This window comes from Giraffa tippelskirchi, chromosome 11, assembly GCF_054371585.1.
Source record: "Giraffa tippelskirchi isolate mGirTip1 chromosome 11, T2T-mGirTip1v1.2.pri, whole genome shotgun sequence".
Taxonomy (NCBI): domain Eukaryota; kingdom Metazoa; phylum Chordata; class Mammalia; order Artiodactyla; family Giraffidae; genus Giraffa; species Giraffa tippelskirchi.
The window spans coordinates 20,856,655-20,871,371 of NC_137285.1; the positions used below are offsets into that span (position 1 = coordinate 20,856,655).

The 14,717-nt window shown below is 58.3% G+C and overlaps 1 protein-coding gene across 15 annotated transcripts in view; it reads right to left on the reverse strand.

Annotated features, from left to right (window-relative positions):
- The window catches only part of NCOR2 (nuclear receptor corepressor 2), a 235,573-nt gene that overhangs the window by 52,371 nt on the left and 168,485 nt on the right, over nucleotides 1-14,717 (reverse strand). For all 15 annotated transcript variants that reach the window (XM_081540412.1, XM_081540417.1, XM_081540407.1 and 12 more), the window contains one exon: nucleotides 5,530-5,672. In XM_081540412.1, coding sequence (XP_081396538.1) covers nucleotides 5,530-5,672 — 143 coding nt within the window. The remainder of the gene's footprint in view (nucleotides 1-5,529; nucleotides 5,673-14,717) is intronic.

Below are 14,717 nucleotides of genomic sequence, written 5' to 3' on the forward strand. Positions count from 1 at the left end.
GGATCTGCCCATCTACTCTGCAAGTCAGAGAATTCTACTCCCTGCTTTAAACTCTCCAGCCATTCCAAGAACCCACAGTATAAAAACTCAAGTCCTCCCCACTCCATACAGTCCAGTGTGATTTCAATCTGGACCCCACTCAGCTCTCTAACTGGTTTACCCTCCAGGTCTGCTACAAACACTGTCCTTCTTATGCAGATGGCCTCACAATGCCCTGGCCACAGGACCTTGGCACTGGTCATTCTTCTGGCTGAACATCCTTCTCCCAGACACCCACAATGCCCGCCTCCATCAGGGTTTCACTTGTACATCACCTCCCCAGAGAGGTCTTCCCTGATTACTCTGCCAAAATGAGCTAATCTCACTCCTCATCAATCACTTTCTACTACTATCCCTCATCGTACCATCTTCAGACCACAATCGGAAATTCTCTGTGTTAATTTGTCTCTCCAGCTAGAACCAACTTCTCGAGGGCTGACACCTTTGTTCTCAGCTGAATTCCCAGCACACCTAGAACAGAAGCTGGTGCATAATAGGCACTCTGTATCTACTTCTTTAGATGCATGAAACTGATAGACAAAGACACTGGCTCAGAGAGGCAAAGACACCTGCCCAAGATCACACAGCTTGTGGGGTTAAGAAGCCCAGACTTCAGTGCAGGTCAGGTTCAAGTACTTCCCTGCCTGACCGTCTCTCTCGCTTCAGGCCTGTGCAGCTTCAGATGGAAGAGGCAACAGAGGAAAACAAGGCAAGGCGGGGGATGGGTTGAGACGGACAGAGACAGAGAGACAAGGAAGCTGAGCCCCAGGGCCTGGATTCACAGATGGGAGGAAAGGGTAACCTTCGGCCATTAGGAGGGGGAGGGAAAACCTCGGAGAAGTCACCAGTGCCAGATGTTACATAACTCTGGGACGTGCTCCGCCTGCCCACCCGACCCTGCTTCCTGCTGACGTTGTCGGCGGTCACACTCAGGCCAGGTCTGGCACAAGGCAGGAGGGGAGACCCCTTGACCCCCTGCTTCCCCCACTGCTTCCTCTGCTGGCCGAGGGTGACATGTCTTCCTGAGCTCCAGACGGGGCCTGGCCGGCAGCCAGAGGTGGCTGCCCCTGCTTCAGGAATCATAAGGACCTGTCTCCCTCCTGGGGTCTGGAGGGTGAAGGGCAGCATCTTGTGAGGCCTGCTTGCATTCTCCAGTGACAGGGAACTCACCCCTGCACCCTGGGTGGCCACTGTCAGGATGGATGGACCCAGGGCTGATGGGTCCCCAAATCCCTCAGTGCACTTTCTCCGCAGCCTTCAATGTAAGTCCACTCCTTCGCAGTCAGCGGGGAAGGAGAGCCAACCCCATTCTCCCAAACAGCCCTTTCTCATCCACAAGTGACCAGCCAGGTTCACCCATCTGTTGGTCTCAGAACATGGCCTGCAGGCCCCCACCTTCTGGGCCACTGCTTCCCACCAGGACCACCTCTGCTGCGTTCCATGGGAGTCCTGGAACACAAGGAGGGGTCCAGAAAGGGAAGCTAGGGGCACCTACAGATGTGAGTTCAAACCCTCTCTGTGGCCTCACCAGGCCCCTCTCCCATCTGACCTCAGCATCTTCACATAAGGATGGGGTCAACAGTGACGACCTCAGGGGTCTGGGGAGGGGCCCAAGCTGCTCACACTCCCCTCCTCCTCCTCAGCCCACCAGTGATGCCGCCCATCCACCAGCAAGTCCAGGGTCTGGGGACAAGGAGGGCGACCATCTCTATCAGCTCTGGCTGCACTTTGCTGGGACCTGCACAATCTACCTTGAGCCCATCCCCCACTGGGTGGCCTCTCAGCTCACAAACCTTCGATGGCTCCCACTGTCCATTAAAGAAAGACCCAGCTCCTCAGCCCAGCAGGAAACCCACCCACATGTATATGGATGGCACCTGCCATTTCTTCCCTGGCACATAGTACGCACTCAGTAAAGCTGTGCTGAGTGTGCAATGGGGGTGAGGTCCAACACTTAGTAAGCACCAATCAAGGGCTGCACCCGGCCCTTTACAAGTACGACAGCCTCTGCAGCTCACAGCAACCCCACGAGTGGGGCCGGTCTTACCGCCTTTAAAGCAAGGCCGAGTGCCGAGGCCACGAACCCATGGGCACCAGTCAGGAGGCTGCAGAGCTCTGTGTGCCCTTTCACCAAGGGCCCCACTCTATACCATCTGGCTAGGCTGCCTCTTTGAATGAGTGAATGAATGAATGAGCCAATCGATCAACAAATCAATTCCTCAAGCAATCCGGGAGTGGACATACTCTATACCCAATTAACAACCAAGGGAGATGCGACACCCCATCTCTCAGTGCACTCTCCGCAGCCTTCAATGTAAGTCCACTCCTTCGCAGTCAGCGGGGAAGGACTGCACCTACATTATCCAGTCATCCCAGCTACCACGCACCGGGAGGACACGGGCAATTCACAACTGAACCCCCCAGGGCAATTCACTACTGAACCCCCCAGGGCAATTCACTACTGAACCCCCCAACACTGCCACCGCCACGTGGCTCTCAGTGAGGGATGCTCACGACACGCCAGGAACACTTCTAAGCACCCCACACCCATTTCACTCAAACCGTTCCCACAGCAGCCCTTTGAGGTGGACATGTGTGTGCTCAGTCGTGTCTGACTCTTTGTGACCCTGTGGACTACAGCCTGCCAGGCTCCTCTGTCCATGGGGACTCTCCAGGCAAGAATACTGGTCTCTTCGAGGGGATCTTCCCCACCCAGGGATCGAACCCATGTCTCTTGTGTCTCCTGCATTGGCAGGTGGATTCTTTACCAACTATGCTACCTGGGAAGCCCACTTTGAGGTGGGAATTATTCCCATTTCATAAGTGGGGAAACTAAGGCCCAGAGAAGACAAACCACTCGCCCAAGGTTGGATAGCTAGGAAGCATCAGAATCTGCATTTGAACCTGGGTGTCTGGGGCAAGTCCCTACCATGGCTGTTCCTGCACATATTATTCAAGAGAGCACCTCAAACATCCCTGAGAAGAAAAGGGGGAGCCAATGGCTTTAAAATAAAAAGGATGCTGATACCACTACTAGTAGTTAGGGCAGCCTGAGTTTTAGGAGTAAGGGTTGTCATTATCATTCTCCCACTTTACGGATGAGGAAACTGAGGCTCGCGGGGTGAAGCCGCTACCCAAGGTCACAGGTGTCAATTCATGAAACCAGGGCTTGATTCCACTTTCTCCCAGAGGACAAGCCACACCACCTATCCAGCTAGTATCTCTGGTTCTCCAACCCACCCTCTCAAGTTCTGGGGTCTTCAGGGGTGCAGCAGGGCTGTGTCCCAAGGAAACCTGGAAAGTGAGGCTGTGGGCCAGCAAGCTGTGAGAGGAGACTCCTGTAACCCAATAGCCTGGGGAAAGCACGCTGGTGTGTGGGCACTGGGCTGGGCTGAACAGGGAATGGGAGGGGGAAGGGAGAGACAGGGAGGACTGACAGGCCAAAGGGAGAAGGGGAGGGAGCAGGAAGAAGACTTTTCTGCCCCTGGGGGATGCCAGGGCCAGCCCCTGCCCCCAGCAAATCCCGAGTCAGGGTGTGCAGGTGGCCTGCCACCCCCCACTGCCTTGTGTTGCAAGATCTTAGCAAGAGTTGTGTTACAGACCAGATGCCCCTCAGCCTCGGCCCTCACCATCTTCCTCCCTGCAGAAACCAGAGTCCTGGAAAATCTAGAAGACCCGCAGAGCTCCTTGTGTTCCAGGGAGCCCTGCCTGAAGCTTGAGGAGGAGCAGAGGAGCACAGGGAACCAACTGCAGAGCAAGCGGGGGAGGGGCAGGGGGCACAGCCCGACCACCGGACACAATGGGGACACAGGATGCAGGCAGAGGCCTGACCCAATGAAGCCTGCAGGTGGCCCTCAGCCCTGACCACAGGGCCATGGCAACAGCATTCTCCTCCAACCAAGAATACTCAGGAGGCTGGGTAGTGGGTGGGCTAAGTAAGTCCTTCAGCCGTGTCAGACTCTTTGCGACCCCATGGACTATAGCCAGGCTCCTCTGTCCGTGGGATTCTCCAGGCAAGAACACTGGGGTGGGCTGCCATTTCCTCCTCCAGGGGATCTTCCTGACCCAAAGATCGAACCCACCTCTCTTATGTCTCCTGCATTGGCAGGCAGGTTCTTTACCAATTGCACCAACTGGGAAGCCCAGGGGGCTGGGGAAAGATGTCCTCAAATTCGACACAGCACTCCAGGAGCATTCAAAGAGAGTGATTCTGGTCCCTGGTCTGCCCACCATGCTGTGCGACCACAGCAGCCTGCTTGCCCTTTCTGGACCACGGTGGGCTGCATGAGGAGCAATTCAACCCTCACCCCCTAGACAGGCTGCACATACTTCAAACCCAGCAGAAGTGGCCTGATCGTGCAGAACTGGGGGGTGGAGAGCTGTGCGACCCCCTCCTGTGCCCTCACATCTACAAGGAACAATGCAGCCTGCCAACCAGAGGCATGAGTCCTCAGGTCATGTAGTTGTGGGTTCACCCCCAGGTCAGCTGTTTATGAGCCTGGCTGAGTCTCAGTTTCCCCAGATCTGAAATGATGACAGTGCTTGACATATCACAAGTGTGCCCAAAAGGGGAAGAGAGGAGGATGGAGGGAGGGAGAGAGAGAGAAGGAAAAGAGTGAGGCAGAGAGAGAGGGAAAAGAAAAGGGGGAAAAAAAAGAGAGCTGTTTATGAGCCTGGCTGAGTCTCAGTTTCCCCAGATCTGAAATGATGACAGTGCTTGACATATCACAAGTGTGCCCAAAAGGGGAAGAGAGGAGGATGGAGGGAGGGAGAGAGAGAGAAGGAAAAGAGTGAGGCAGAGAGAGAGGGAAAAGAAAAGGGGGAAAAAAAAGAGAGAGAAGAAAACGATGCCACCCCCAAATGGCCCAGTAACAGCTTCCCAGTAACAGCTGTGGAGGAAGCGTGCAGACCATTCATAGGAGCAGTGAGGCGAGCCCGCCCCTTCTGTGCTCCTGGGGGAGGGAGAGGTCTCAGCTGCTTCTCCAGTCCCCTGGAGGACAGGGCTGGGCCGGCTGCTCCCCGGGGTGGCCCTGAGACTGTGAGTTCAAACAGGGGTGGGGGGAGATGCTGACTTAGGGTTCATCTGCCCCGGGTCTTCATTCCAATGTGCTGACAGCCCCAAGTCCCTGGTGAGTCAGTGCCTTAACCCACCACACTCCTTCCTTCCTCCCTGCCCGGTGCTCAAGGCCCTCAGAGGGGTCTGACCAGGGAGCACTAGCGAGAAGGGGGTGGGGGGTGGTGGTGAAGCCGGGGAGGTGGGAGGGTGGGCCTGCCCACTGAAGTACCCAGGAGGGATGCTGACGGCCCGGGATCAATCCCAGCAGCATTCCAGGGGGACCGCTGATTAAGAACCGGGAGGGGCTGAATCCTGAGCGAGACCTGATTGTCAAGACCCCTCCTCGCCCAGGGCTCCGGGGCTGCAGCGCCCAGACAAGCCCACGGTGTGACCCCAATGGGGGCGTGGGGGGAGGAGGTTGGTGGGGAACTCACCATCTTCAGCTTGTGCTGCTGTAGAATCTCATCCAGGTTCTGCCTCTTCTTGTAGTTGAAGTAGAAGTTCTTACACTGGGACACCGTCTTGGAGCCCACCATCCGGGCGATGGCCGACCAGTTCCGGCCGTGTTCCAGGAGACCTATGGGAGGAGGATGGCACGTGAGGGGCGTCAGGGGGCTGGAAGGGCAGAGAGGGCCTGTGTCTGTGGCATGGAGAGCAGACAGAGCACTGGGCCGAAAACAGCCCTGATCCCGGGCCTCAGGCTCACTGCACCGCTCCAGGGTTTCTGGAAAGAGACACAGATGGGGATTGGGGCGGGGGGTGGGGCGGGGGAGGAGGGGGCTGGGCTCCCTGGGAGAGGCCTGGGCTCCAGGAATTGGAAGGGCAGGTGGGAACAGCCAGCGTGCACCCCCGCTGAAGTCACCATCAAGGGTTCTGGGGGCTGAGGGCTGAGGTCAGGGGCACAGACCCCACCCGGGTCCCCACCTCTCCTCCTCCCCTGCCGGTCGTGACCCGGCACTGACACTCGCTCGCAGCTGCAGACGAGGCCTCGGGAGACCAGGCTGTTTTCCGGCCGCACCGGGCCAGGGAAAGGAAGGAACGAGTGAGCAGGGGTGGGAGGGTGGAGTCCGGGTAGGGGTGAATCGGGCCAGGAGCCTCTGCGCCCAGGTTACCCGGGGCAACCCCAAGCTTCCCCGGGACACCTAAAGGCCCACCCTGGACTCGGGCACCACCAGGCTGGTTCGGGATCTGGGGTGGACTTGACCCCACAAATCACAGTCATCCTCATTTCCATGAGCCTCTCACACAGCCTCACAGACTCCTGATGTGGGGAGAAACCCCTAGGAATTGGCAGGCGCCACCCCAGACTCACCTAGGGCAGAGAAAGCTCCCTCCATGCCCACAGACTCGGGCCAGAGCTGTGCCTCCAGCCCCTATTCCATTTTCAACACCGTAAACACCAGGCTCAGCAGAAATGCAGTCCCCCCCGATCGCCCCCCCGCAAGCTGGCCCTGAGTCTCAGCCCATCTGCCCGCCATGCTCCCAGTACACAGGCTCGCCTCACATCGGCCAGTGCCTCTATGTTTTTATGTCTCACATCTCCTGCTGAGCAGCGTGCCTGTGCGCCCAGGTCAGCCCGAGCAGGTAGGGCCTGCCCTCCTCCTGACAGCTGCAGGAGGGGCTGAGAGGAGGTTCCAGCCTCCAGGGGCTGCGGGGCAGGACTGGGCCCCCAGAGGGCAGCAGGAACGAAGCCTGAGTCACGTTGCTGGGAACAGAGCGGCCTCTGAGCCCCAGAGCTAGACTCCTAACGACTAGCGAAAGATTTCCCATAAAGAAGTTTGAGGTTGTTTTCCTTGAATCAAATCAAGCTGCAAGCTAGGAGGGCTATATTTTGCAGAGGTGGGAGCCTGAAGGGCTGACAATCTGCGTGTCGATATTTTCTGCCTTTCATTCATTCATCCATCCATCTCTCCATCCACCCATTCATCCAAACATGTGCCGGCGGCTTGCTACATACAAGGCTCACACAGAAATAAAACAGCATCAAAAACAACATCAACAAACCACCGTGTCACACGGCCGAGCAACCCGGAGTTTGCAAAGCCCTTCAAAGACTTGGTTCCCTCTTATCCTTGCTGTCGAGGCCACGGCCGTTTTCACATCCCCTGGACAGGAGGGAAACCAATGCTCCGGAGATCAGAGCAACTCACAAGCTCATGGGGTGGGCCACGGGGCCGAGTGGATGTGGGGACCGGGGCTGTCCGCTCTCCCGCCTGTAGGCCCAGCGGGATGGGGGTGGGGGTGCTGGACTGACAGGCCACCTGCTCCCCTGCGGAGGCCACTGGGCCACGTGGCTCTACGGCCGCTGCTCAGGGTTCCTCAAGGACAGGCACGGGGCAGGGGTGGGGGTGGGTGGGTGGGGGAGCCGGGGCGTGGGATCAAGTGTAACCCAGCCCCCTGACCTTTCCCGCCGCCTGCGCCAGCAGCAGCTGCCACTTCCAGAGAACCTGGCGGAGGACGACGGGGACGCGTTTATTTATATTTCCCCAACCGGGGCCAAGAGAGCCCAGGCAAACACGTTGGGCCGGAACCCCGGGAGGGAGAGGGCGGGTCTCCCATCTGGGCCTGCTGGGGGGGTAAGTATGTGGGGGGTAGGAAAGGGGGTGGACAAGGACCCAGGGGGTGACCGGACCCCAGGGAGGTTGACATTTACAAACTGGACACATAAATAAGGAGATGGCGTGGAGGTGGCTGAGAGGTTGAGGTTCTAATTAACTCCACCCGTGGCAGCAGCAGGGGCCTTGGGGGGGGGGGGTCGCCCAGCCCTGCCTGAAAGCCGCCTGGGAAGGAGCACTGGACCGAGCCATCCTGAAGCCCTGCCCAGACTTGCTGTGTGTGGTCCCCGCCATTCCCTCTGCTCTCTGGGCCTCAGTTTCTTTAAGTGCTGTGCAAAGGGCTGGGGTGAGTGTCCTAATATTACCAGCCAGGACACCTGAGGTGGGGGTGGATGGGCATGGGCTGTCTTTTGGTTCTGAGAACCCAGACCAAGGGTGCTGGGCACAAGGAGATGCCCTGTAGACCTCACCATGCCTCGGAGACCACCTGACCTCGACGTGGCGGAAAGCCTCCCACCCCTAGACCTGGAGAGAGCACGTCTGAGCACACGCTGTCCAGGACCCCTCCCGGATCCGCCTCAGCACAGACCTCCTTCCCGGGGAGCCCCCACCCGACAGCCAGAGAGGCAGGGAAGGGGCCCTAGAAGAAAGTGGGGCGGGACCCCACGGTAGAGAAACCCCGAGCCCCCTCCCCCCCGCCTGAGGTCCTTGTCACCCCTGGGGTCCCTGTCACCGTGGCCCAAAAGCCCCCCCCCATCCCCAGTCCGCTCCCCGGAGCCACTCACTCACATCCTCTCATCTGCGTCTCCCCCTCGGCCAAGTTTTCCGGAAACATACGGCTTGGAGGATGCTCCAGGGATCGGAGCTGGGAGCAGCGGGCTGGGAGGCGGGAGGCTGGGCGGCCGTGGTGCCGGCTCCGCAAGGCTTCTGGCTGGCGTCTGCTGGCGGCTCAGCTCAGCCTCACATCCTTCTCGTCCAACGGCGGCGCGAGGGAGGAGGGGGGAAGGGAGGAGGGAGGAGGGAGGAGGGAGGAGGGAGGAGGGAGTGGCCGGGCGGTGGGAGGGGCCGGGCGGTGGAGGGCGGCAGGCGGAGGCTGGCTCCGGGGAGGGCGGGGAAGCAGCTCCGTGCTGAGCGCGCCCGCCCGCCCGCCCGTGGTGGCCCAGGGCGCCTCCGGCAGCGCTGCCACCCCTGAGCCGTCCACCCCTCGCCCCCCCCGCAGCTGCGGGCATGCGAGGTGCCCTTCGCCTGATGGGGGAGGGCGGCGGGAAGTTGTCGGCTGTGCTCGGTGCCCCGTGCCAGGCGTCACCAGGGAGCACCGCGTCCGCGCCTCCTCCGGGCACCGACGTGCCCAACGTGGGCGCTCAGCCCCCGAGCCCTGACGCCCCCACCGGGCAGAAACCAAAGACCCCAGCCCCACCCCCACCGCCTGTCCGGCAGCCTCGCCGCGGCGCGCAAGGACTCGGCCGATCTTCCTGCTGCTTGACCCAGCGAGACGCGTCAGGGCTGAATGTGACCTCCAGACGGAGGCTCCCGGGAGCGGGCGGGCGGGGGAGCGTGGCAGAAGCCCAGGTTCAGAAGGGGGCGGGCCAACTTGGCACTGGCCTCCCCCTCCCTCTCTCCCCATCCGTGGCGGTGGCGGCGTCAGCAGCGGTAAGAACAGATGAGGGTTCAGAAAAACAGAGCTTCTCCACCCCGGCAAGCAGCCGGGGAGCAAACAGCTTCTTCCGCCGTCATTCCCCTGTGCGCTGCTTCCACCTGTGGTCTGCCCCCCTTCCCGCCTGACTGCTGCCAGGGCGACCAGGCCCATCGTGGGGGACTTTAGAAGACTGGGTGGGCTGGAAGGGGGCGGTGGGTGGGCAGGGCTAGCTTCGCCTTCCAGGAGGAAACTTAGAATCTGAGGGGATTCTTCCAAGTGCAAATGAGACCTCCAGCCCCTGAGGATGGGAGAGGGAGGAGGGTCTGGAGTCCTTAGAGGGCTCTCTGCTCCCCGAGGGTCTTGGGGCCACGGCTACCTTTTTCTTCCCTCTCTGAGACACCCAGGTCAGCCTATGCCCCATAAAAAACACCTGCTACAGATGCCCCAGGCAGCTCCCAGGGAGTTGAAAGTTAACTGAGTTGAACTTTGGAGCGAGATCCAGGTCACGACCGATTTCTCCAACTCTGGGGTCATTGACCTGCTCGTCCCTCCTGCCCTCAAGCCTTTCCATCCTGCCCACGAAACCCAAGGAAAAACGGTCCACCCCTGTCCCACCACCTTACCCCCAGACCTCACCCTGGGTCCTGGGGCACACTCTCAGGCAGGACAACAGAGCCCAACCGTGTTGCGGAGCCAGACGTTCCACCTGAGTCCCACGATCCTTTCTCTGCAAGGGGGGCCCAAGGGGGCTTCTAAGGATTGCCAATCCAGTCGGGTCACTCCTCTGCTTCAGATTTGCCAATGATGACCCAATGCTCTTGGAATAACACCCAAAGGCCTTGGCGTGGTGTGTGAGGCCCCGCAGACTCGTCCCACCCCCACTGCCCAACCCGATTCCTACCTCCCCTCCAGCCACCCACCGGGACCTTTCCTGCCCAACCCCTAGGTGTGCCCCAGGACATCTGTACTCACTGTCCCCGCTGCCTGCATGGCTTTTTCACAGATCTCCTTCTGCCTTCCTTCACTTCTCAGCTTCAAGCGACAGCTCCTCAGAGAAGCCTGCTGTGACCACTCTTTCCAAAGCTGTCCTCCCGGCCACCCTGCTGTCACGGGGTTTTGGTATCTCCAGAGCACTTATCGCTGCTCCCTGAAATTAGCTCCTTGGCTCCGCTGCTCACTGAGGGCAGTGTCTCTGCACCCACAACTGCTAGGTGTGCAGGAGGCACCCGACAAATGAATAAAGCTACAAATACCCTAGGCGTGTGGGTTTGGGGCCTCACTGGGCATCCCCCAGGCACCTCTGCTACCTCCCTGAGGGCCCCAGCTTCAAAGAGAGGAGCAGGCTGAGCGTTTATCCCCACGGGGGGGTCCTGAACCCTCCCCAGAAGAGAAGGGAGGGAGTGCCCCCCCCACAGAGTGCCGGTGCCCCAGACGGCAGATTCTGCCAACATCCCCTGTGGTTTGGATTCCCCGACCTCACTTCTAATTTCTAAGGAAGGAGTTTCGTTCTGAAGCGTCGGGGAGGCAGGAACTAGGAAGTGAAATTGACCAAGACAGGAAGTCAAGCCAGGAGGTCTGAGTCACCAAGCGCAGAAGGAGGTGAAGGAGCAGGGGGTAGCCGCAGAGGTGACGGTGAGGGGGGCTTCCCTGTGTGGGGGCTTGGCCTGGCCGCTCTGGCTGCCCTGGTTACCCTCAGCAGGGAGCTTCTCATACACTGTCTGGGGGCCTGAGACGAACTGTTCTCACAGGAGCAGTGTCTAAGCCCCCATCAACTCAAGTACACTGGCCCCCAGAAAGACCTTGTCCCTGTCATGTCCTTCTCCAAGGTGCTACCCTCTTAGTGTCCCCACTGCAGGCAGCTCTCATCTCTGGGGTCTGCAAACTACACCCCCCAACCCCACCATGGGCAAGTTCTGATAACCTGGGGGTGGAGGAATCTTTTCAGCACCTGCGGGCAGTACCACACTGCCATCCATCATGTGTCCTGGGAATTTCATAGCTGTGCCCCGCCCCGGAAACTAGCATCCCCCCTAGGAAACACTCACTTCCCACCACCCCAGCCAGCCCCATCCAGCCCCATCCAGCCCTGAAGTTTTCTATTCCCTCCGTGAAGCAACACAGGCCACTTGCAAGAAGGACATGTCCACAGCCCTCCCACCAACCGCTGCTTTCCAAGAGAAACTCTGGTTTGCAAAACAAGCTTTTTTGCCTATAACACTATCAAAGGAGCGGGGAAAAAAAAGAAAGAAAGAAAAACCAGCCGATTTAGTCCTGAGTCATGCCACTTCCTTATTTCGGAAACTCCAAGCCCTGGGCGGGTTTGACTTGGACTCAGCACAGGGTTGGCGACCTTGCCGGGAACCTACTGTGTATCTGAGCCTCAAACACACCTCCCGCCAGTTCCCGAGGGGACTCGGCCAGACAACCTCACACCTGAACTTAGACTTACCTTTCTACTCTTTTCAAAATAAGCCTCGGTGCCTACATTAGCTTCAGCTTCAGCTATTATATCTGCAAATCTTAGGGACAATGTGGTCTCCCAACACATGATCAAAGATGAAAAAATATCACCTGTGTGCAACCTGGCATCCTACCATTTTGGGAAATTATGCATTCAATGTCAAGTTTTCCAATAGAGTACAGCCAAGTGGTAAATTCTGGGGCCAAGCAACTCCATGTTATTTGTTGTACAAGCCCCGGCTCATCATTCAGCCCCTTGGGCCTCAGTTTTTCCATCTGCAAAGCAGGTGTGTCTGTGTGCATGTGTGAGTGTGTGCACACACATGTGTGTCCTCAAATATGGAGAAGCTGCCTTGAGGGTCCCTTGGAGGATTAAGTAAGATCATTCATGCAAAATTCAGGGACCAGTGAGCACCTGCCACGTGCTAACAGGCATTGTCATTACTGTGTAACCTGCCTTGGGTCTCTTTCTCTGAGGAAGCACCAACTTGAATGCCCATGTGTAGATTTTGCTCCTGGAAGTTTGAGTGGGCTGGGAGATGCTTGACTTTACTTTCAAGGGTGCTGACAAGCAACAAGAGAAGGGTCTGGAGATTACTCTGGTATCTGGCTTGGTCCCCCAAATTCAGGCAGAAACCCCAACTCTCTCCTCCTTCTGAACACCAGAAGAATCCAAGTTTGGGGGACAGTGCACCCAAGATGAAGTTCAGCTCCGGCTGGAGGTGGTAACAGCTCCCCACTGATGCCAGCCTCGGGATGCTGCAGGCTCTCTTCTAATGATCTTTGAGGTCACCCAACCCCTGTCCAGCAGCTGTCCTCAGTCCCCACTCGGCATGCTGGCCCTGTCTCCTGCTGGACCCTCACTGATCTGCCTACTCAGAAGTGACCCAGCGTCCTGAACCTGGGTGCATCCATCAGCTGCCAACCCTGTGCACTGACCATGGTGCCACGCTGCCGATTATAAGCCCCAGTGGGCATGTGCATGGCTGTCCAGGCCAAGCACACCCGCCGTTGCTCTCCCATGGTCCCTGCAGGGAGGACGGCAGGAGGCTTTGATGACAGACGTGTGGAAGCGGAGGCCCGAGCTCCCACGCTCCGAGGCTGGGGACTCACACCTCCCCTCCCCAAGCCCTCAACTCTTCATGCATAAAAACTAATTAAACCAGCCAGTGTGCACAGCAAGCACTTTGGAGGTGCAAAGCAATTAGTTGTTTCTCCCTCACTCCCCATGAAAGGAGGCGAGTCCTGCGGGCAGAGCAGGCCTGGAGTTACTGGGGGAAGAGCTCTGGGACCCACCTGGGCTCCACCCAGGCTGATAGGCTTTGCTTGGGGCCACCAGGGCCTGGTCTCTGCAGGGCCCTCCCCTGGGTCCATGCACCTTGCACTCACCCTCCTCACCAGGCGGGCCACTTGAGGTCAGGGAGAGGCTGGCAGTGCGGAGCTGGGCCAGTGTCTATTTCTGGTCTTGGGAATGGTGTGCCTGGGGGCTTCCCCGCCCTCCTTACACCTGGCACCCTGTCCACCAGAGAAGGGGGCTGGGGACCAGGAGGGGTTGCTGGCTGAGCCTGGGGCCTCCCACTTAGTTGGGTCAAGACTGCAAGCCAGGCCAGGCTGACCTTTCCCAGGGGAACCAGAGCTTCACATCCCAACCCAGTGCCTGCCCAGCATGGCGGTGGGCCTGGGGGCGGGCAGCCAGCTCCCTGGGGCTGCCCTGCACTTGCTCAGTCCCCACTTGGTATGAGCCCCAGGGCACACAGCCCTGATTCCACGTACAAAGGAAGGGCAGGTGCTCACCAGCTACCTGGAACCCTGCAGCTCTCCTGTCCCTGGGCCACACCTCTCTACATTATGGCCTTCCCCCGCTCTAGTGCAACCACCGAACTCTGGCCCACAGCTGGTCGGGCCGGCAGGGGTGGGATGGGGGTAGCCCTGCCGATGGCCTCTCCATCCCTTGCCTCTCTTTCCCTTGCTCTCTGGGTTTTTTTGGTTGTTGTTGTTTTGTTTTATTTAACTTTTGGCCACACCCTGCAGCAGGTGGGATCTTAGTTCCCTGACCAGGGGTCGAACCTGCACTCTTTGCACTGGAAGGTGGTGTCTTAACCAGTGGACCACCAAGAAAGTCCTGCTTGCTGGGTTTTAACAGCCTGTTACTTGACTTCACTGCCCTTGCCCCAGGGCCTTTGCACATGCTATTCTTTTACTGGGAGGTGCTCCCCCCACTTCATCATCGATTAATAGTAGCCAGGTCCATGGACTCACTTATTCAAACCTCATATCAGCCCCATTCCCATTCTGTAACTACGGTGCCTGGGTTTGAATTCCAGCTCTACCAGTTAACAGCTGTGTGACCTTGGGCAGGTCACTTAACTTCTCTGGGTCTCAGTTTCATCATTTTGGATAAAGAAACAAGAAACAGCATCTGCCTCATAAGGTTGGTGGGATGAAGTGACTTAACACACAGATCGCCTTTAGCAATACCTGCTACACGGAAGTACTGACAAATACTTAATAGTATTACTTATTATTCTGTGCTTTGGGTGTCAGCCCCAGGGCCCTTTCCCAGTGCCATGAAACTACCTCCAAATGCCATCTTACAACACCAACCCCCTGTCCTGCTGTGTAGGGAAGGGGCCGAGGCCCCCAGAGGTGCAGACACTGTTCAGCGTCACCCACAAGGGTCAGAGCCGGGACTCACACACAGAGTCTGTGTGCCGAACTGCAGGCCTGCCACTTCTCTACCAAGGAATGCACAAACAAGGCTCACATCACCCTTCTAATGCCTTTCAGTGATGGCATCCCTGTCTCATTTTGGAGGACAAGGGAAAACGAGGCTAAGACAGGGATGGGCCAGGCCAGGGTCACAAGGCTGAGGGGCTGGTTATCATTCCAAATGGTTGATGGGGAACTCAGTGTGTCTAAGTCACCACCCTCCTAAGCGCTTCTGCTTTCTTTTACCAAATCCCCACAAAGG